The sequence below is a fragment of the Ranitomeya imitator genome, chromosome 4, assembly GCF_032444005.1.
Source record: "Ranitomeya imitator isolate aRanImi1 chromosome 4, aRanImi1.pri, whole genome shotgun sequence".
In the NCBI taxonomy this organism is placed as follows: Eukaryota; Metazoa; Chordata; class Amphibia; order Anura; family Dendrobatidae; genus Ranitomeya; species Ranitomeya imitator.
Genome location: NC_091285.1, coordinates 513,133,973 through 513,154,517, shown reverse-complemented (window position 1 = coordinate 513,154,517; position 20,545 = coordinate 513,133,973). Strand labels below are relative to the sequence as shown.

Below are 20,545 nucleotides of genomic sequence, written 5' to 3'. Positions count from 1 at the left end.
TTTTAGCTACAGAAAGGTTGAAGACCTTTTTTTTTTTTTTTTTACTAAGCTAGCTATTAAAATAGTTTTTCCCAAAAAAAATATTCATTGTGGATAAGTTGATAATCGCCTGGGGTTTGACCGATGGGACCCTCAATGATCCCGAGAACGGCTTTCTGTAAAGCTCTGTCTTAAATATAGTGGAGTTGCGTATGGCCTCCTATCCAATCAATTTCTATGGGACTGCTGAGAAAGCCAAATACAGCACTATATTTTCATCCTTCTCGGTGATAAATAGGGAGGATGCCAAGCTTATGCAACTACGCTAAATTAAAGGTAGGGCTCTACAGACATCCATTCTGAGGGTCAATCGGTCACATGTTCAGCAGTCAGCAGGTTTTCCCCTGTTCTTAAGGGATAACTTGTGATTTTGTGAAAACCTGTTTATAATAGCAGTTACATTATTCTTCTTACCTGTACAATATCGAAAGCTTCAAATTCTTCTGGATTTATGTGAGAATATACTGTACCATTTCCAGTTAATTGTAAGAATGTTTGTTGTGATGCCAATTTAAGGCATCTACAAGGAGCGTTCATTAAAGAGTTCACCTGTCCCACTTCCTGTGGACTGAGAGCAATGAAACTTGGCACAGTTATTAGTCCTTCTCTACATAGGTGTCACCTAGGGACACACATTTCTCCCATCTCTTTAAGCAACTGTAAACACCTCACTTGTAGAAGTCGACAAGTTGCTCCAAAAGCCATGTTGTGACTTCGGATATCAGAGTCTCATCATCTGGAAAATGCTTGCCCTTCAAAAATAACTTCATTATTTGAAAGAGGTGGATGTCCGATAGTACGAGGTCGGGTGAATAAGGGGGATGCGGCAGAATTTGAAAGCCACAGGAGCATGCTTCCATTTGGGCAACATGTGAGTTGTGAACTGGTGCATTGTTTTGCAGAAGGCAAACACCTTTGGTGAGCATGCCACGTTTCTTGGTTTTGATGGTCTCCCTCAATTTCTGCAGCAGTGAAGCATAGAATGCCCCAATAATAATGGTACCCTTTGCTAGGAAATATCAACTGGACTTTGGTCTCAGGATCATAGTGATGGGCCCAGCTTTCATCCTGTGTGATCAGTCTGTTGAAAAATTCCTCCTAGTTTCCATGGCACATCATCATTATTATTATTATTATTATTTATTATTATTATAGCACCATTTATTCCATGGTGCTTTACATGTGAGGAGGGGTATACATAATAAAACAAGTACAATAATCTTGAACAATACAAGTCACAGCTGGTACAGGAGGAGAGAGGACCCTGCCCGCGAGGGCTCACAATGTACAAGGGATGGGTGAGGATACAGTAGGTGAGGGTAGAGCCTGAGAGCATTCGACTCCTTCCTGCTTCTGGAAAGGTGTGAGCAGCCGGGGAACCCAGCGAGCGAATACCTTATGCATGTGAACATGGTCTTGGATGATTTGTTTCCACGGACCCCACGATAATCTTGGCATTTTGGGCTAGGTGGCGAATTGTTATGCGTTGATTTTCCAAAATGACGACCCCCCACTTGCTGGATGGTGTGTTCATCAATAGCAGAGTGGGCTCACCCTGGAGTTGGAGCTGTTTTGCACTGAAATCCGACCACATTTGAATTGACGATGCCAGTTCTTGACTACATCATATGATGGGGAATCATCTTTGATCTCATTGAATGTCTCCTTTGGTGTGCAGCCTTTCAAGCAAAGGAACTTGATGACTGCTCTGTATTCCACTGGGACCATTATCAAACCTTACACCACTTCAGCACCTGTGAAATCGAGACCGTTATCAGTTCTGAGTTGCAAATTAGCACGTAACCTATAGAGACTGATATCATTGCAAATGTGCAGTTTCAGCGTCCTGTGATAAATAGAAGTAGGTCTCGGGAAATCTTTAATGAACGCCCCTCGTACATCTTTATATAATTCAGCATATTTACGTACAATAGAAATACATTTGGTTTTCAGCTGTAAATGGCATGAAACTGACGTGTTGATTATTTTTTCTTTTTTCAGACGTAACTAAGTGCAGCATACCGTGAGAAGAGGTCCATATTTCGCAGTTTAGTATTCTTGGATTTGAAATGGCTCAACACATTTAATTGTTGCCACCAAGAATGTGTCAGTTTGTAAGCATAATATCACGTCCCTGTTTGTTGTATTTGCTGGCATCAGAAGTGTTTCTACTCCAGGGGGCAGCTTTTCATTTTCCATTATTCTTTTGCATGATGTTGCCCTTTAAAACTAGCTAATTTTATGTTTTCACAGATTTCAATTTGTGTAATTATTTCCAATTTAAAAAAAAAAAGTGAATTCAAGTACATGTATTATAAATACAGCAACAAAACTGTAAAACACATCATATCCAGATTCCCATTTTAGATGTCATTCTTTATATTCTTGCAGATACTATTAACTTTGCCAGGGCTTAACGGGTAGATCCGTGTATCTTTCTTGCTCACCGCTATACATGTTATATGCTATTTAAAGACCCTTATGAAACCGATTTGTACGTTCTTGGTACAAATTTTATGGCAGCTCTTAAATATGCGTCATTGAAAGAATATTCACATTGACTGTAACAGAAGTTTTCATGTTCAAGAGGAAAAGGCAAAAAATTATAAAGGGAATTTCATTAAACCGAATGTTTTCTCAGTGCTAATATTCAGGCTATACTATTTATGTAGCACTTTTGTATGTAATTGTGTTAAGAAATCCAGAAGCAATCAGATAGTTGTGTAGTAAACTGATGGATAGCCAGGCCTCATAATTATAAAATCCCTGTGTTAGTATAAAGAATGACCTGCTCCAGTCAATGAAATGAGTTTGGAAGCATTTTCCTGATAGGATCTGATCCTGTTTTTGTTGCTAGTTGTTTTTCTGTAAAGCAGAGGCATGATATTGAAATTCCCATGTACTGTCCCCATTCTTTACAATGCTGATCAGCCATATCTAAGTGTGAATGTAATGTGAATGACGGCTTCTGTGCTAAATGGATTTTATATGTGTAAATGAAGTTTTACATGGCTGATAAATGTGTGAAGCACAAAACAAGCATACTCGTATATACAGCTCTGGCAAAAATTAAGAGACCACCACATCAAAACCCTGTCATGGGCAGCCCAATCTCCAGACCTGAACCCCATTGAAAACCTCTGGGATGTAATCAAGAGGATGATGGATAGTCACAAGCCATCAAAGAAGAACTGCTTACATTTTTTTGCCAGAAGCAGTGTGAAAGACTGGTGGAAAGCATGCCAAGACGCATGGAAGCTGTGATTAAAAATCATGGTTATTCCACAAAATATTGATTTCTGAATCCTTCCTGAGTTAAAACGTTAGTATTGTTGTTTCTAAATGATTATGAACTTGTTTCTTTGCATTATTTGTGGTCTGAAACACTGTTTTTTGTTGTTGTTTTTTTATTATTTTGACCATATTTCTTTTTCAGAAAAAAAAATATGAAATTTATTTCTTGGAAATTCGGAGACATGTTGTCAGAAGTTTTATAGAATAAATGAACAATTTACATTTTACTCAAAAACATACCTATAAAGAGAAAAATCAGACAAACTGAGAATGTTGCAGTGGTCTCTTAATTTTTGCCAGAGCTGTATATGCTTGTGAACTCCAAGACATTGCTCCAGGCCTTGTGCTGTGAATTCACAATTAGTTGTGGTTGATGGACAGCAGATTTCTTGACAGTTTCCACTAGCAGCCAGCAGAATAGTGACTGCAGCTTTGGACTTTGGATCATATTTGAGAAACACTGCTGTAATAGAGTGAAAGGTACAACCATAGACGTTAGTGAGTATCCTACAATGTATTGTTTTCATTATGCCTCGCAACTGCGACAAAGGCTAATGAAAAGGGGTCCCCATTATCAAAACCACCCATCATCAACTTGATCTCAGATACCCACAGATTGTTACGGGTTATCAATGGACATCCCTTCCAAGAGATTAATAATTATCCTAATAAAAGCTTACAATTAGTTAGATCATATGACACCTGGTTCCTATTGGGATCTCTGACAGCCACTATCTTTGCTTCATGGTATTTTATTAACCAAAAAACTGCTTTTTCTGTTTGTGCTTTTCATCTGCCACAATCCTCTCATAAGCTAAACGTGGCCATATTGCATTACACTTAAGTTAGCAAGACCTACCAACCATCTGATATTATCTGGTTAGCCAAGGTCCGTGTGAAAAATAGATCATGTGAACTAGCTCACATGGTAACATAGGGTCCATGTGCTGCCTGCTTTCCACACGGACAGGAAATAGGTTTGTCTGAATGTCCTCTTAGGTGTCTGGCAGTGGCTTATTCCCATCTTCCTTTTTGGAACACATGTGTGCATGTGTATAGAGGAAAGGGAATAGCTGACAACCAAATGTCGTTTGAAATTGTGTGGCCACATTAAGAATTCTACAAGGTGTGTGGAAGATGCGGTTTTAAGTCATACCAGAAGGAATAGCCTTTCTTGCTGGAAAGTATATGTCATAACATTATATACTTACCTGGCAATCTAGGTGTTACAGTAGAGGGGTTCTTTTCTACCAAGCTAACAGTTGTAGTCACAATTCTAATAATTAGCCATTCCAGAATGTATTTTCTTGTGAACAATAATGTTGCTATTGTGATAATAGATTTTATTTATTTTATTGCAATTTTTTTGTGAAAACATTTTCTTTATGTTTTGTTCTTCTCTAACGCATCTTTGGCATTTCCAGTGTTTGTAGTTGAAACACATCTCGTATACCGTTGTATTGCTGTTTTTACAAAATGAACACTCCTGATGTATGTTGGAAATTATGGTTATAGATTGTAAAGACGGAAACAGGTCACACGAGTTAATTTACTATATATGTAACAGTTATTAAAAGAAAAACTTATGTAAACAATGGCGTTGATTATAATTGCAGATAATAATTGTGTATGATGCATATTACATTGAAAGAAGTGTTAACAAATGGAGAAGATCCATTATGGTTCTGTAATAAAGACGCAAAAAAAAAATGCACTAACTTGTTGTAGATCTCATGTTGTCTGACAATGGAACCAGTTTCTTGTCACTGGCATAATAGTAAATATATGCGATGTCTAAGGGATTTTACATTAGTGTGTGTACGTGTCTAGGATATATACAGTACTACATAACAAAGGCTTTAGGTGGGTGTGGAAAAAATGTTGCAAAATAAGAATGCTTTCAACAATTAATAGGTGTTAAAAATATCTGTTAACAAAATGCAAATTGGATGAATCAGAGAGAAATCTAAATCAAATCAGTATTTGGTGTGACCACTCTTTGCCTTTAAAGTATCAATTCTTTAAGGTACACTTCCATACAGTTTTTGAAGGAACACAGAAGGAACAATATATTGGAGAATTAACCACAGATTATTCTATGGATGTGGGCTTGCACAAAACCTTCTGTCTTTTCATGAATTCCCAGAAACACTTGATGTAGAAATCTGAATTCTCTGCAGGCCATATCATTACTTCCCGAAATTTGTTCTTCCTTCATGTCTCAAGTCATACACCTTTGCAAGACTGAGAATATCAACTAAACACATGATAGTTATACAGTACTTTATCTACAAGATCCTCCTCAGGCTAAAATTTCAAAGCAGACTGGGCTTTCTAGATATGCTGTTCAAGCTCTTGAAGAAGCACCAAGAAATGCTCAACCCTGGGGACCACAGAAGACGTAGTGGTCAGCCAAGGAAACTCAGTGTGGCAGCTGAAAGACACATCATGCTTACTTCCCTTTGAAATCGGAAGATGTCCGGCAGTGCCATCAGCTCAGGATTTGCAGCAATCAATGGGACTAAGCTGCACCCATCTGCTCAGAGAAGTCTGGTCAGAAGTGGTCATCATTGAAGAAGTGGAAGAATTGCAGCCAAATGCAATACAATAGACATGGAAATACAACCAAGCGACTCAATTATGCACAAAAACATAGCACCTGAGTGTCGAAAATTGGCTGCAGTTGCTCTGAACTTATGACAGAAAATGTTAAAAATATCGGCAGATACTTATCCATCATGTAATACCATCAGGTAGGCATCTGAGCGGCTCCAAATTTATTCTGCAGCAGGACAACAACCCCAAACATACAGCCAATGCCATTTAGAACTATCTTCAATGTAAAGAAGAACAAGGGAGTCCTAAAAGAGATGATCTGGTACTCACAAAGAACTTATTTAACATCGAGTCTGTCTGGGATTACATGAAGAGACAGAAGAATTTGCGCTTCTGCGTGCATTAGATTTCCTTCATTGTTTCCATGGGTGCATGTGCTTGAGACTGAAATTTGAGGTGAATAGGACTTAGCCTGAGTACCAATCACAGCTATGCACTTGTTGCAGTGCACTGGAAACATACAAGTAGCTTTCACAAGAAGTCACATATGCAATACATTCATCATAAAGCGGAGGTCTGTATACAATCCCCTACTTTCTATTTATCTTCCATTAAGGCAATGTTAACTTTGTGTCAATCAAGCCACTCATATTTGATTGGGTTTAGCTTCAAAAAGATCTGCATGAACCAGTAGAAAACCGAATTATAGATAGTACCCAAATATCAAACATCACACAGTTTGTAAATGTCCATGATATCCTTTTACCCATTAATTAGTTTTGGCCCCTAGTTTCATCCTCACAAAAAATTCTGGCTGGTTTACACAACGATGAGCTAATATCTGTGGAAAGATCCCAAAAAGAAGATTTGTGGTTAAAACAAAAAGTCTTGCTTCATCAGGAACTCTGTAGATGTAAGGAGTCCTTGCATGAAGGGATGCACCAATGTGAGAAAACTGTGCCTGCAGGATTGAAAAAAGTGCAGTCAGGAGTCATAAGTCAACATAGGGAGATACAGTCATGGCCAAAAGTATTGACACCCCTGCAACTCTGTCAGATAATACTCATTTTCTTCCTGAAAATGATTGCAAACACAAATTATTTGGTATTATTATCTTCATTTAATTTGTCTTAAATGAAAAAAACAAGAATTGTTCTAAAGCCAAATTGGATATAATTCCACACCAAACATAAAAAGGGGTGGACAAAAGTATTGGCACTGTTCGAAAAATCATGTGATGCTTCTCTAATTTGTGTAATTAACAGCACCTGTAACTTACCTGTGGCACCTAACAGGTGTTGGCAATAACTAAATCACACTTGCAGCCAGTTGACATGGATTAAAGTTGACTCAACCTCTGTCCTGTGTCCTTGTGTGTACCACATTGAGCATGGAGAAAAGAAAGAAGACCAAAGAACTGTCTGAGGACTTGAGAAACCAAATTGTGAGGAAGCAGGAGCAATCTCAAGGCTACAAGTCCATCTCTAAAGACATGAATGTTCCTGTTCCTGTGTTCCAGTGTCATCAAGAAGTTTAAAGCCCATGGCATTGTGGCTAACCTCCCTAGATGTGGACGGAAAAGAAAAATTGACAAGAGATTTTAACGCAAGATTGTGTGGATGTTGGATAAAGAACCTCGACTAACATCCATACAAGTTCAAGCTGCCCTGCAGTCCGAGGGTACAACAGTGTCAACCCGTACTATCCGTCGGCGTCTGAATGAAAAGGGACTGTATGGTAGGAGACCCAGGAAGACCCCACTTCTTACCCCGAGACATAAAAAAGCCAGGCTGGAGTTTGCCAAGACTTACCTGAAAAAGCCTAAAACGTTTTGGAAGAATGTTCTCTGGTCAGATGAGACAAAAGCAGAGCTTTTTGGGCAAAGGCATCAACATAGAGTTTACAGGAGAAAAAAAAGAGGCATTCAAAGAAAAGAACACGGTCCCTACAGTCAAACATGGCGGAGGTTCCCTGATGTTTTGGGGTTGCTTTGCTGCCTCTGGCACTTGACTGCTTGACCGTGTGCATGGCATTATGAAGTCTGAAGACTACCAACAAATTTTGCAGCATAATGTAGGGCCCAGTGTGAGAAAGCTGGGTCTCCCTCAGAGGTCATGGGTCTTCCAGCAGGACAATGACCCAAAACACACTTCAGAAAGCTGTAGAAAATGGTTTGAGAGAAAGCACTGGAGACTTCTAAGGTGGCCAGCAATGAGTCCAGACCTGAATCCCATAGAACATCTGTGGAGAGATCTAAAAATGGCAGTTTGGAGAAGGCACGCTTCAAATATCAGGGACCTGGAGCAGTTTGCCAAAGAAGAATGGTCTAAAATTCCAGAAGAGCATTGTAAGAAACTCATTGATGGTTACCGGAAGCGGTTGGTCGCAGTTATTTTGGCTAAAGGTTGTGCAACCAAGTATTAGGCTGAGGGTGCCAATACTTTTGTCTGACCCATTTTTGGAGTTTTGTGTGAAATAATCAATGTTTTGCTTCATTCTCTTTTGTGTGCATTTAAGACAAATTAAATGAAGATAATAATACCAAAGAATTTGTGTTTGTAATCATTTTCAGGAAGAAACTGAGTATTATCTGACAGTATTATCTGACAGAATTGCAGGGGTGTCAATAATAATAATAATAATAATAATAATTTTTATTTATATAGCGCCAACATATTCCGCAGCGCTTTACAAATTATAGAGGGGACTTGTACAGACAATAGACATTACAGCATAACAGAAATACAGTTCAAAACAGATACCAGGAGGAGTGAGGGCCCTGCTCGCAAGCTTACAAACTATGAGGAAAAGGGGAGACACGAGAGGTGGATGGTAACAATTGCTTTAGTTATTCGGACCAGCTATAGTGTAAGGCTCGGGTGTTCATGTAAAGCTGCATGAACCAGTATGTAGCAGTACAGACACAGAGGGCTAATACTGCATAAAGTGTATGAGAACATGGCCAAAAGTGTCAATACTTTTGGCCATGACTGTAAGTTATACATCATGTCAAAATCCTCATCATTAGTAACAATGGAAAGGGCCTAGTATAAGAGATATGTTGTTGCCTTGTGAGCTGTTTTCCTTGATTTACAGATCAATAAATCAAATGTATCAGACAGTAACAAATTATTTCAATCTGGTTTCCATTAGAAACATTTGATTGTTTTTTCATTTTGTAACAGAAAAAAAATAATATAGCAGTTATACTAGCTACTTTAGCAAAGACACAGTAGTGAAACAGGATTTAAAAAGTATCTGTTAGCGGGTATTTGCTATTTAATCTTATAACAGCATAATATAGCACAGGAGAGCCTGATTCCAGGGATGTGTCACTTGTGTGTTGCTGTTTCAATGCAATCATTTTATCAGCAGGAAATTAGCACTACAGGACTACATCTCCTGTGCAGACTAGTCAGACTAATCTGTGTAAAGGTACCGTCACACTTAGCGACGCTGCAGCGATACCGACAACGATCCGGATCGCTGCAGCGTCGCTGTTTGGTCGCTGGAGAGCTGTCACACAGACCGCTCTCCAGCGACCAACGATCCCGAGGTCCCCGGTAACCAGGGTAAACATCGGGTAACTAAGCGCAGGGCCGCGCTTAGTAACCCGATGTTTACCCTGGTTACCAGCGTAAAAAAACAAACAGTACATACTTACATTCAGCTGTCTGTCCCTTGCCGTCTGGTTCCTGCACTGACTGCTGGCCGTAAAGTGAAAGCACAGCACAGCGGTGAGTCACACAGCGGTGACTCACCGCTGTGGCTGTGCTCTGCTTTCACTTTACGGCCAGCAGTCAGTGCAGGAACCAGACGGCAAGGGACAGACAGCTGAATGTAAGTATGTACTGTTTGTTTTTTTACGCTGGTAACCAGGGTAAACATCGGGTTACTAAGCGCGGCCCTGCGCTTAGTTACCCGATGTTTACCCTGGTTACCAGTGAAGACATCGCTGAATCGGTGTCACACACGCCGATTCAGCGATGTCTACGGGGAGTCCAGCGACGAAATAAAGTTCTGGACTTTCTTCCCCGACCAGCGATCTCCCAGCAAGGGCCTGATCGCTGCTGCCTGTCACACTGGACGATATCGCTAGCGAGGACGTTGCAACGTCACGGATCGCTAGCGATATCGTCTAGTGTGACAGTACCTTAACACCAACCACATCGCTGATTAGCAGCTTGCTGACAATGCACAGTGCACACAGGGAGCTGCCAATCAGGGGTGTGGATTGGGTTATTCATGGCTCAGAAGTCTTTGTTTGAGCTGATGTAGATATAGCAGAGCAGAGATTTTTAACTTAAAAATTATCTTGCAATTTTTGGTCAAACCTATAATTAACCCCTTAAACCCCCAAGGGTGGTTTGCACGTTAATGACCAGGCCAATTTTTACAATTCTGATCACTGTCCCTTTATGAGGTTATAACTGGAACGCTTCCAACGGATCCTGATGATTCTGAGATTTTTTTTTGTGACATTGTACTTTATGATAGTGGTAAAATTTCTTTGATATTACCTGCGTTTATTTATGGGAAAAAAAGGAAATTTGACGAAAATTTCGCAATTTTCCAACTTTTAATTCTTATGCCCTTAAATCACAGATATATGTCACACAAAATTCTTAATAAGTAACATTTCCCACATGTCTACTTGACATCAGCACAATTTTAGAACCAACATTTTTTTTTGTTAGGGAGTTATAAGGGTTCAGGGTATGTGCACACGTCAGGTTTTTTTCCTGACAAAATCCTGAGAATTCTGCCAGAAATCCACGTTTTTTTCTGCGCGGATTTCTCGCGGAATTTGCGCAGATTTTTTGCGGATTTTTAGCGTTTTTTTTTTTTTTTTCCTGAATGTCCTTTTTGCCATGGAATCCGCAAAAAATCCGCAAAAAGAATGAGCATGTCCGTTCTTTTTGCGGAATGCGTTTTTTTTGCGGAAAAAAACGCTAACATATGCACAAAAAATGCGGAATGCATTCTAAAAGATAGGATGCATAATGTTAGCATTTTTTTACCGGATTTATAGCGTTTTTATAGCGAAAATCCGCAAAAAAAAAATGCTAAAAATCCGGACGTGTGCATATACCCTAAGGGTATGTTCACACGTTCAGGATTTCCATCCTTTTTTTTTCCTGACTGTTTTTTAAAAAACTGCAGCTCTTGGCAGAAAACGCAGGTCCTTTTTTTGGTCCTTTTTTGGTCCGTTTTTGATGCGTTTTTTGATGCGTTTTTTTGATGCAGTTTTCTAGCCAGAGTCTGTGTGTTTTCTAGGAATTTTTTTAGGGTTAAAATGGCTGAAAATACCCTAACCCTACCCCTAACCCTACCCCTAACCCTACCCCTAACCCTACCCCTAACCCTACCCCTACCCCTAACCCTACCCCTAACCCTACCCCTACCCCTACCCCTAACCCTACCCCTAACCCTACCCCTACCCCTATTCTAACCTTAGTAAAAAAAAAAAAAATTCTTTATTTTTTTTATTGTCCCTACCTATGGGGGTGACAAAGGGGGGGGTGTCATTTACTATTTTTTTATTTTGATCACTGAGATAGGTTATATCTCAGTGATCAAAATGCACTTTGGAACGAATCTGCCGGCCGGCAGATTCGGCGGGCGCACTGCGCATGCGCCCGCCATTTTGCAAGATGGCGGCGCCCAGGGAGAAGACGGCCGGACGGACACCGGGATGCCGGGTGAGTATAAGGGGGGGAGATTAGGGCACGGGGGGGGCATCAGAGCACTGGGGGGGGGCATCGGAGCACTGGGGGGGGGCATCGGAGCACGGGGGGGCGGGATCGGAACACGGGGGGGGCAGCCACACTCCGCCCACGCACTTCCGCCCGCTCCCCGCACTTCCTGCTGCAGCGGTTCTGCACATCAAACCGCAGTAAAACCCGCAGATATATTTTTGATCTGCGGGTTTTACTGCGGTTTGGACCTCACAATGGAGGTCTATGGGTGCAGAACCGCTGCGGCTCCGGAAAAAGAATTGACATGCTCCTTCTTTTTTCCGGGAGCTATTCAGCGCGTCTTTTTTTTTACAATTTCCGGACCATGTGCACAGTGTGTCCTGTTTTCCATAGGGTACAGTGTACTGTACCCTGCATGGAAAACAGCTGCGGAACCGCAGCGGCAAAACCGCCGCGGTTCCGCGGTAAAAAACGCACTGTGTGAACATGGCCTAAAAGTTGACCAGCAATTTCTCATTTTTACAACACCATTTTTTTTTAGGGACTACATCACATTTGAAGTCACTTTGAGGGGCCTATATGATAGAAAATACCCAAGTGTGACACCATTCTAACAACTGCACCCCTCAAGGTGCTCAAAACCACATTCAAGAAGTTTATTAACCCTTCAGGTATTTCACAGGAATATTTGGAATGTTTGAAAAAAAAAGAACGTTTAACTTTTTTTTCATAAAAAATTTACTTCAGCTCCAATTTGTTTTATTTTACTAAGGGTATCAGGAGAAATTGGACCCTAAAAGTTGTTGTACAATTTGTTCTGAGTATGCTTGATACCCCATATGTGGGGGTAAACCACTGTTTGGGCGCATGGCAGAACTCGGAAGGGAAGAAGCGCCATTTGACTTTTCAATGCCAAATTGACTGGAATTGAGATAGGATGCCATTTCGCGGTTGGAGAGCCCCTGATGTGCCTAAACATTGAAACCCCCTACAAGTGACACCATTTTGGAAAGCAGACCCTCTAAGGAACTTATCTAGATCTGTGGTGAGCACTTTGACCCACCAAGTGCTTCATAGAAGTTTATAATGTAGAGCCATAAAAATAAAAAATCATATTTTTTCACAAAAATGATCTTTTCGCCCCCAAATTTTTATTTCCCCAAGGGTAACAGAAGAAATTGGACCACTAAAAGTTGTTGTGCAATTTGTCCTGAGTATGCTGTGTGGCATAGCGACTGGTCATGTGATTAATGGGCGGTATGTATCACAGAGGTGGGTGGCCCTGTGATGGAAGCCTGGGTATGTTTTGCTCAAGCAGATTTACTGCTGAGGGATTTGTTTACATTGGGAAGGCGTCCAGGTGATTGGAGAGATGGGTGGGTTCAGTCACCTACAAACCCACCCAAAGAGGTGTGTCTGAACACGTAAAATGGTTTTGTGTTTAAGGACCTGTGGTGATGTCACGCTCACCTGACTGGCCATGTGACAGGTACCTGGGTGTGGTTACACCTATGTAAAGGAGGTGTATTTAGCACATGGGGGAGTGTTTGGGAGTCTCAGTGTGGACAGATTTCCATGTGTCCAGGCTGGACACTACAGACAGGAGTCTGTGTATTGAGAGGAAGAAGCCCTTTTGTGTCTGTGGCTTCAGATAGAGCCTGAGTGCTGGACATTGCACAGCCTGTGTGCCCACAGGCCTGAGAAGAGCAGAGCTCTTCTATGGACTTTTATGCTATGTCGGCCTGATGTATGGACTGTTTTCCTTTTTGTTGCTGTCTTGCTGGTTTATGGAGCAAATCCACATGGACATTAAAGAGAATGTGCCTCCTGTTTCCTCCTACGCATCTGAGCGGGTACAAACCTTACAGCTGATACCCCATATGTGGGGGTAAACCACTGTTTGGGTGCATGGCAGAGCTCGGAAGGGAAGAAGCACCGTTTGATTTTTCAATTCAAAATTGACTGGAATTGAGACACCATGTTCACACTCAGAGCCGAAATGTCACACAAATGGGCCATTACAATAGCTTTTTTTGCACTAAAGTAATGGTGTACTGCTTCCTCATTTTCTTTACTATAAGGACTGGTGATGAGCGAGTGGGTTTTCCCGAGCACGCTCGGGTGACCTCTGAGTAATTATGACTGCTTGGAGATTGTTTTCATCTTGGCAGCTTAATGATTTACAGCTACTAGCCACGCTGAGTACATATGGGGGTTGCCTGGTTGCTAGGGAATCCCCACATGTAATCAAGCTGGCTAATAGATGTACCCGAACAACGAGTACATCACTAATAAGGACTGGTATGTACCTATGAAGCTCTGCAGCCAACTGTTGTTATTTTTTCAGGTGCTGTTTTTTTCTTTATGTATATATCCCAAACTGTTCTTCAACTATATCAATAGTAAAAGAATCATAAGTGAAAGTGAAGGCCCCTTAACAAATTGTGAGGAAAGACTGGTTGTAGATGACAAGGAAAAGGCTAATATATTAAACACCTTCTTGTCCATGGTATTCACGGTGGAAAATGAAATGCTAGGTGAAATGCCTAAAGACAAAGAAAACCCTATTAAGGGTCACCAATCTTACCCAAGAAGAGGTGCGAAACCAGCTAAATAAGATTAAAATAGATAAATCTCTGGGTCCGGATGGCAGACACCAACGAGTACTAAGAGAACTAAGTAATGTAATAGGCAAGCCATTATTTCTTATATTTAAGGATTCTATAGGGACGGGGTCTGTTCCACAGGACTGGCACATAGCAAATGTGGTACCAATATTCAAAAAGGGCTCTAAAAGTGAACCTGGAAATTATAGTTCAGTAAGGCTACGTTCACATTTGCGGTTTGCGCCGCAGCGTCGCCGCCGCAACAAAACGCATGCGTCGTGCGGCCCTATCTTTAACATTGGCGCCGCATGGGGCCGCATGTGCATGCGTTGTGTTGCGTTTTGTTGCGTTTTACGCCGCATGCAGCGTTAGGGCGCACCTGTCTGGGCGCGGCAAACGCAACATGTTGCATTTTTCGGGCGGCGCCGACCTTTTAAAAAACGCCTATTCCCCCATAGACTTGTATTGACATCGCAGACGACGCAAGTACCTGCGTCGTGGTGCGTTGTACGACGCATGCGTTTTCCAATAAAAAATGCTAAACATTGTCTAGACACAAAAAAAACAACCTATATATATATAAAAGAAAAAGGGGTTTGCCATTGTCTTTTACAAGTCATCACCCAGGAGAAAATCTGGAGAGAATCTGCTTTCCAAACTTGTAAGTATATATTTCTCTTTGCACATTTTGTATTCTGTGTTTTATTTCTTGATTTTTATTTATTTTTGCAATGTTTGGTCTGTGCTATTTTACGGTTATGGGTTGTTATTGAAAAATTGTTTTTCTGGTTCTGATGTTCTTCTGGCTTTATATGATTGCGTTTATTGTCTTTGGCCTTTTTTTTTTTTTTTTTACGTTGGTTTTGGATTGGTTTTGTGTTTTGTTCTTGTGTCATGTGGTTGTTCAATGTCTTGATTTTGGCTCATTTTTTCTTGTAAAATTTCAGGTGCTTCTTTTTTTTTTTGGTTTCTATTGTTGGTGGTAACTGTGTGGCATTTTCTTGGCTCATGTCTTGCTGTGTTTTTATTATGCTGTTGGCTTTATTTTTTCTTTCCTTGAGTGTCTTTTCTTGCTGGTGGGGGGGCTACATTTATGATGTCTCATTTGTATTGTATAGTTCCGTGCTGCTATGCCATTATAGTTTCAATTGTACTTTCCCTTTATTTAAAAAAAAAATCTCTGATGTGTTTACGTCGTTTTCCATATGGCATATATCTTCCTTCATTGACTGTTTGCATTGCCAAGTGTGTAGTATAATTTTTTTTTTTTTTTGGGTGGTGCCCTTTTTGAAAATTTCATGTGTTTTCTTTTCTATTTGACTATGGTTTATCTTTGGGTTGCTGTATATTTTTACAGCAGTTGTCCCGTAATGTTTATTGCTTATTATCTAGAATGGTATTTATTGCCTTTTTCTGATGTCTTTCTGTGGTTAGATTTCACCAGATGGTGTTTTTTTGGATCATGTCTTGTTGCAATTGTAAAGTATGGCGTTCATTATTTTGCTATTTCATTGTCCTTTTTTGTGCCTGTAATGTTTTTTTGGAAAGTTTTGATATGTAAAAATTTGGACATAGGTGTCTATTTTTGCTTAATTTTGTTTGGGTCTATTCTTGTATAGTTTCTTCTATTGTCTTCTCTTGCAATGTATGGCGTTGTGGTGTCGCTTTCTGATTTTGCATTGTCCTATCAGTCAACAGTCAATTGTGGTTGTTTAAATTTTTGGGCCTATTTTATTGTATGTGCCATAGTTAGGTGTGGATGTGATTTTTTTTCCCATTTTTTCATGGCAGAACAAACTTGCAAGAATGGCGAGTGATTCTGAACATAGCCAATCGGCGCAGGGGAGTGCCTTGAGTAATTATGTCCATTTGCTTACTATTCACTGTCATTTGTAGTATTGAAAATAATTTATTTATACAATTTTTACAGGCTTCTTCAAGTGAGGGGGAAGGCAGTCAGCGGGAGCAGCGAGGTCAGGGCCAAGGTGTGGCGTCAGGACGGCGACTGAGTATTTTTTTTTAACAATTTTTTTTTTTTTTTTTTAAGTAGCATCCTGCTGTGCGGAACATTACATTTGAGTAGCATCCTGCTTTCACTAGGGATGTTTAGTAAGCTTACATTATAACTTTTCAGGGTAGCAAGTATTGGGGGAAGGTAACAAAGGTGAAACTTTCAGAACAAAAACATTCCAAAATACAGGTGTAGAAACCATCAATATACATATATCAAATGGCAAAGGATAGGGCCAAGGTACATATCATGACAGGTGCTGGTGGTTGTTAATATTTGCATATTTCTAACCTTTTTGGTTTGTAATTTTTCTAGGTTTCACAACGGGACCAAGGAGTAATTGACGTGGAGCTCCTGATCTCCAGCATCCAGGAGCGTGGCCCGTTGTGGGACAGCCGTGACTCCCGGCACATGGACCAGGTGGTGTTGAGGCGTTTGTGGGTAGAGGTGGCAAAGTCGCTGTGGGAGGGCTTTGACATTGCTCCAGCCAAGGACAAAGCCAACTTTGGTGAGTATTGCTGATACGCCGTGCTGATACGCTGCTGTGACCCATCTTTCCAGGATAAACACAACCGTGTGTGATGCAATCAACGCCTAAAGTTTGCATTGCACACGGTTGTTTTATCCTTTTAAAATGCTAAATGTGTAACCTTTTTTTTTTCTTTGCATTCACAGTTAAAAGGTTGAGGATCAGATGGCGATCCATGAAGGACCGTTTCAATAAGGGGATCCGGGCTGAGGAGGAGCGATCAAAGAGTGGTGCTGCTGCGGCCAAGTCTGTGCCATACAAATACAGCAAGGCTTTACAGTTCTTAAGACCGGTCCTTGGCCGCCGACAGTAAGTATTTTGTCCACAAACCATATTGCACAGCCACATTACATTGCCCAGCCACATAGCCTACTGCACAGCCACATAGTACATTGCCCAGCCACGTACATTGTGCATCCACATAGTATATTGGCAGGGCACTATATCGCAGCCACATAGTACACGTTCTAGCCACGTATCCACATAGTATATTTCCCAGGCACATAGTGTATTGGCCATCCATGTAGTCAGCGTAACATATTGGCCATCCACGTAAATTTATCCCTAGTGAAATGGTATATAGGCCATTAGTTATTTTTTGGGTTAAGCGTGAGTCCTTGTAGTCCATGACAGGTTAAGTTCTGAGTCAGGGTAGTTCTGATCGCAGGAATAATGATGAAGTCTCGATCACATGATCCTAACGTCATGGTCGTTCCTGCAATCAGATCAGCGAAATCACTGTGTATTTTTTTTTTTTTTTATCTTGACATTAAATTTTATACTATTTTTGCGGCATAGGCAGCGTCAAGAAAGAGTTTTAGATTCCAAAATTTTTTTTACCCACAGTGGTATGCGGTCAAAAGGCTTTGGCAGCGGGAATGTCCATGATTCTTATCTTCAGCCATAACGGTCAGCTGGCGATAACAATCAGCAATTTATTATAGGCCACACAGACTGAGAGACAGAGGATTTGTATTGTTGTGTAATGTAATGTTATTTTTATTCCAGGAGTTGGCGTATGGGATAGGTTATTAATTGAAGACTAATTTTTCCATTATCTTTTCACAGGACACACAGCAGCACCCTCGAGAGAGCTCGCCCCGCAGGAGCGGACCTTCATGAATCGCCATCTGACCCATCACAGCCCTCCCACAGCGACAGCAGGCTTGCACCGCCATCTGGAGAACCGGCAGCCGGTACATCAGGTGTTTCCCTGCCCGAGGCCTCTGGCGCACCTTCGTTTGGGAATTCCCGACAGCGCCAGCGGGCCTCGGACAGGCCAGCCATGCCCGAATTTTTGCATTTGAGCACGGTTTTCCAGAACTGTTTCAAGGCGTTGAGCGATAAAATGGACACTCGTCTGTCCAATATCGACCGGCGCCTTGAAACTATGGAATCCGAGCTCTCGAGTCCGGCCAAACATTTCTTTAGTACCATTGCTAAGGGCATGGTGGAACACCTTACGCCGGAACTCCAGATTTCGGTAATGCAGGCCTGCAACACTACCTACGTGAGGGCTCTCCAGCAGGCTCGGGTCATGCAGTCAGCGACAATGCCTGTAGTGCCGTCGCTGGCAAGCATGACTCCGACTCCTGCTGGAGAGCCACTCCAGCCACCCCACCGTGGTCCACGTGCCGAGCGACGCCACCACAGGCACCATAGCATAGTTCCGCCGACTCCTGCTCCTGCCATGCCCTCATCCTCCCGTAGGCGTCATTCTGGGGGAGCTGCCGCGGGAGCAAAAAAACGCAAAAAAAGAAAGAGGACACACACTCAGGCACACACTGAGGCTCTGGCTGCTCCAGTACAGACACCAAGTGCGCGTCGGGGCTCTAGCCGCAGCAGGAGCAGCCAGGGCCAACCAAGAAAAACTCAAAGGCTTGTGTTGCCTCCTCCCTCCCCTACAGAGGTGGCGGTTTCTTCCCCAGTATACCCTGTGGAGGGTTTGGACCTGCCATCGAGCCTCCTGGACTATAGGACATCATCCTCCTCTTCGCCATCATCCTCCTGTTCATCATCATCCTCCCCTTCCTCTCCCCATTCCAAACAAGACACATACCATTCCCCCATGGTGGCACAGGTTGAAACCCCCTAAGTTTATTTCCCCCTTTTTTTTTCTGTTTCCCCCCAATAAAAAATTTTGGTTTAAAAAAACAATATTTGTTCTTAGTTTCCAGAATATTTCTCGGCAAGTCACGCCGTGTGCTGTCTACACATATTTTGTGCTTCAAACACCTCATATATGCAATGTCAGACACTATTTTTACAATTGTTAGTTTGCCTTTTTTTGGGTGTCTCTCATTGCTGTATGAGGTGTTCACAAACACTAAAGTGTATGAGGTGTTCACACTTAATGCAGCAGCGAAACAGACAATGATGCAGATCACTGCAGCGTCGCTGTTTGGTCCCTGGAGAGCTGTCACACAGACAGCTCTCCAGCGAACAACGATGCAGAGGCCCACGGGTAACCAGGGTAAACATCATGTTGCTAAGCGCAGGGCCACGCTTCCGATATTTACCCTGGTTACCATTGTAAAACATCGCTGTTATCGTTGCGTTTGCTGTAAAACACAAAGATACACGGCGATCAGACAAACAAATAAATATGTTATGGTATGGTATAAAAATGTTATTTGAATCGGTATAAAATTAGAAAAAATTTTTATTAAACAACAACATTTTAAAAACAATGGGTTCCAGTTTTTTATAGGCATATTAAATTTGTGAACTATAGTTAGATGCCAAATTTGACATATACCCAACCAACCTAAACGGAACATTTATTGCACATTTACTGGAGAATTACTTTATTTTCATATATTTTTAGCACAGTCACAGTAGAGGTATTTATTGGTGTAGTTAAAATCAGAAGACAGTCCAACAGTAACATTACTACACCATTTGATCTTGCCATGACACACGGCCAACATCTGACACAAAATAGGCCGCAAAACGATCCCGCATCTGCGCAATTTCCACACTTGTCCTCAGAGGATGATCATGGTAATCGGGCAATGGGTTGGCTATGGGTTCATCGAGTTCCACATTCAGTCTCTCTTTGGCCATAATGAAATTGTGGAGATCCACACAAGCCTTCACCACCTCATCCACTGTTTCAATTTTAAGATTAATGGCGGATCCTAATATCCGCCATTTTGAGACAAGGATGCCAATGGCGCATTCCACAGTCCTTCTGGCCCTGGACAGTCTGTAATTGAAAACCCTTTTTGTATGGTCCAAGCCCCGACTGGAGTAGGGTTTCAATAGGTTGGCAGACATTTGGAATGCCTCATCCCCAACCACAACAAATGGCATCGCAGGGCCTTCGGTGTGGGGAAGAGGTTGTGGCTGTGGGAAATTAAAATTGTTGCCATATAATTTTTGGCCCATATCCGACTCTTTAAATGTGCGCGAGTCATTTGCACGCCCAAATGCACCAATGTCCACTGCGAGAAAACGGCAGTCCGCACCGGCAATTGCCATGAGCACAGTTGAAAAGTATTTTTTGTAATTGTAGAAAAGGGATCCACTTTTCGCAGGCTTGGTAATCCGAATGTGCTTTCCATCCACTGCGCCAATACAGTTTGGAAAAGAACACACTTGCTCGAATTTCTGTGCGTTGGCCTCCCAGATTTCGCTTGTAGGGACGGGTAAAAATTCCTCCCGGAGATTATCCCACAATGCGCGGCATGTCTCAGCAATAATTCCGGAAAGAGTGGAGACTCCAATCCGGAATTGAAAATGAAGTGATCTCAACGTCTCTCCGGTAGCCAGGAAACTGCCAAGAAGATAAAGAAATTTAGATTAAAGT

General features: G+C 41.6%; 3 protein-coding genes across 6 annotated transcripts in view; 2 read left to right on the top strand and 1 right to left on the bottom strand.

Annotated features, from left to right (window-relative positions):
- Window positions 1-5,047, top strand: part of HDGFL3 (HDGF like 3) — a 146,893-nt gene extending 141,846 nt beyond the window's left edge. Inside the window, exon 8 of the mRNA XM_069766094.1 lies at window positions 2,041-5,047. The gene's annotated coding sequence lies outside the window, so the exon portion shown is untranslated. The remainder of the gene's footprint in view (window positions 1-2,040) is intronic.
- TM6SF1 (transmembrane 6 superfamily member 1) overlaps window positions 1-20,545 on the bottom strand; it is a 148,668-nt gene that overhangs the window by 2,265 nt on the left and 125,858 nt on the right. For 2 of the 4 annotated variants that reach the window (XM_069766091.1, XM_069766089.1), the window contains one exon: window positions 3,327-6,850. The exons of 1 other annotated variant lie outside the window; for it this stretch is intronic. In XM_069766091.1, the coding sequence (XP_069622192.1) occupies window positions 6,659-6,850 (192 nt within the window). In that variant the 3' untranslated portion in view covers window positions 3,327-6,658. Of the gene's footprint in view, window positions 1-518; window positions 1,794-3,326; window positions 6,851-20,545 lie in introns of those variants that run through there. One more of the 4 variants, XM_069766090.1, reaches the window with a different exon arrangement.
- On the top strand, window positions 15,752-18,864 carry LOC138676614 (uncharacterized). Its single transcript, XM_069766088.1, has 3 exons — window positions 15,752-16,713; window positions 16,881-17,043; window positions 17,803-18,864. The coding sequence occupies exons 1-3, from the start codon at window positions 16,617-16,619 to the stop codon at window positions 18,827-18,829; spliced, it is 1,287 nt and encodes a 428-aa protein (XP_069622189.1). The 5' UTR covers window positions 15,752-16,616; the 3' UTR covers window positions 18,830-18,864.

Bases quoted from the DNA above. Each gene is read 5' to 3' on its own strand.
- LOC138676614 (XM_069766088.1), top strand. From the start codon at position 16,617: ATGGACCAGGTGGTGTTGAGGCGTTTGTGGGTAGAGGTGGCAAAGTCG. The intron at 16,714-16,880 runs GTGAGTATTGCT...TTGCATTCACAG, and splicing joins CAAGGACAAAGCCAACTTTG to TTAAAAGGTTGAGGATCAGA. The intron at 17,044-17,802 runs GTAAGTATTTTG...ATCTTTTCACAG, and splicing joins CCGGTCCTTGGCCGCCGACA to GACACACAGCAGCACCCTCG.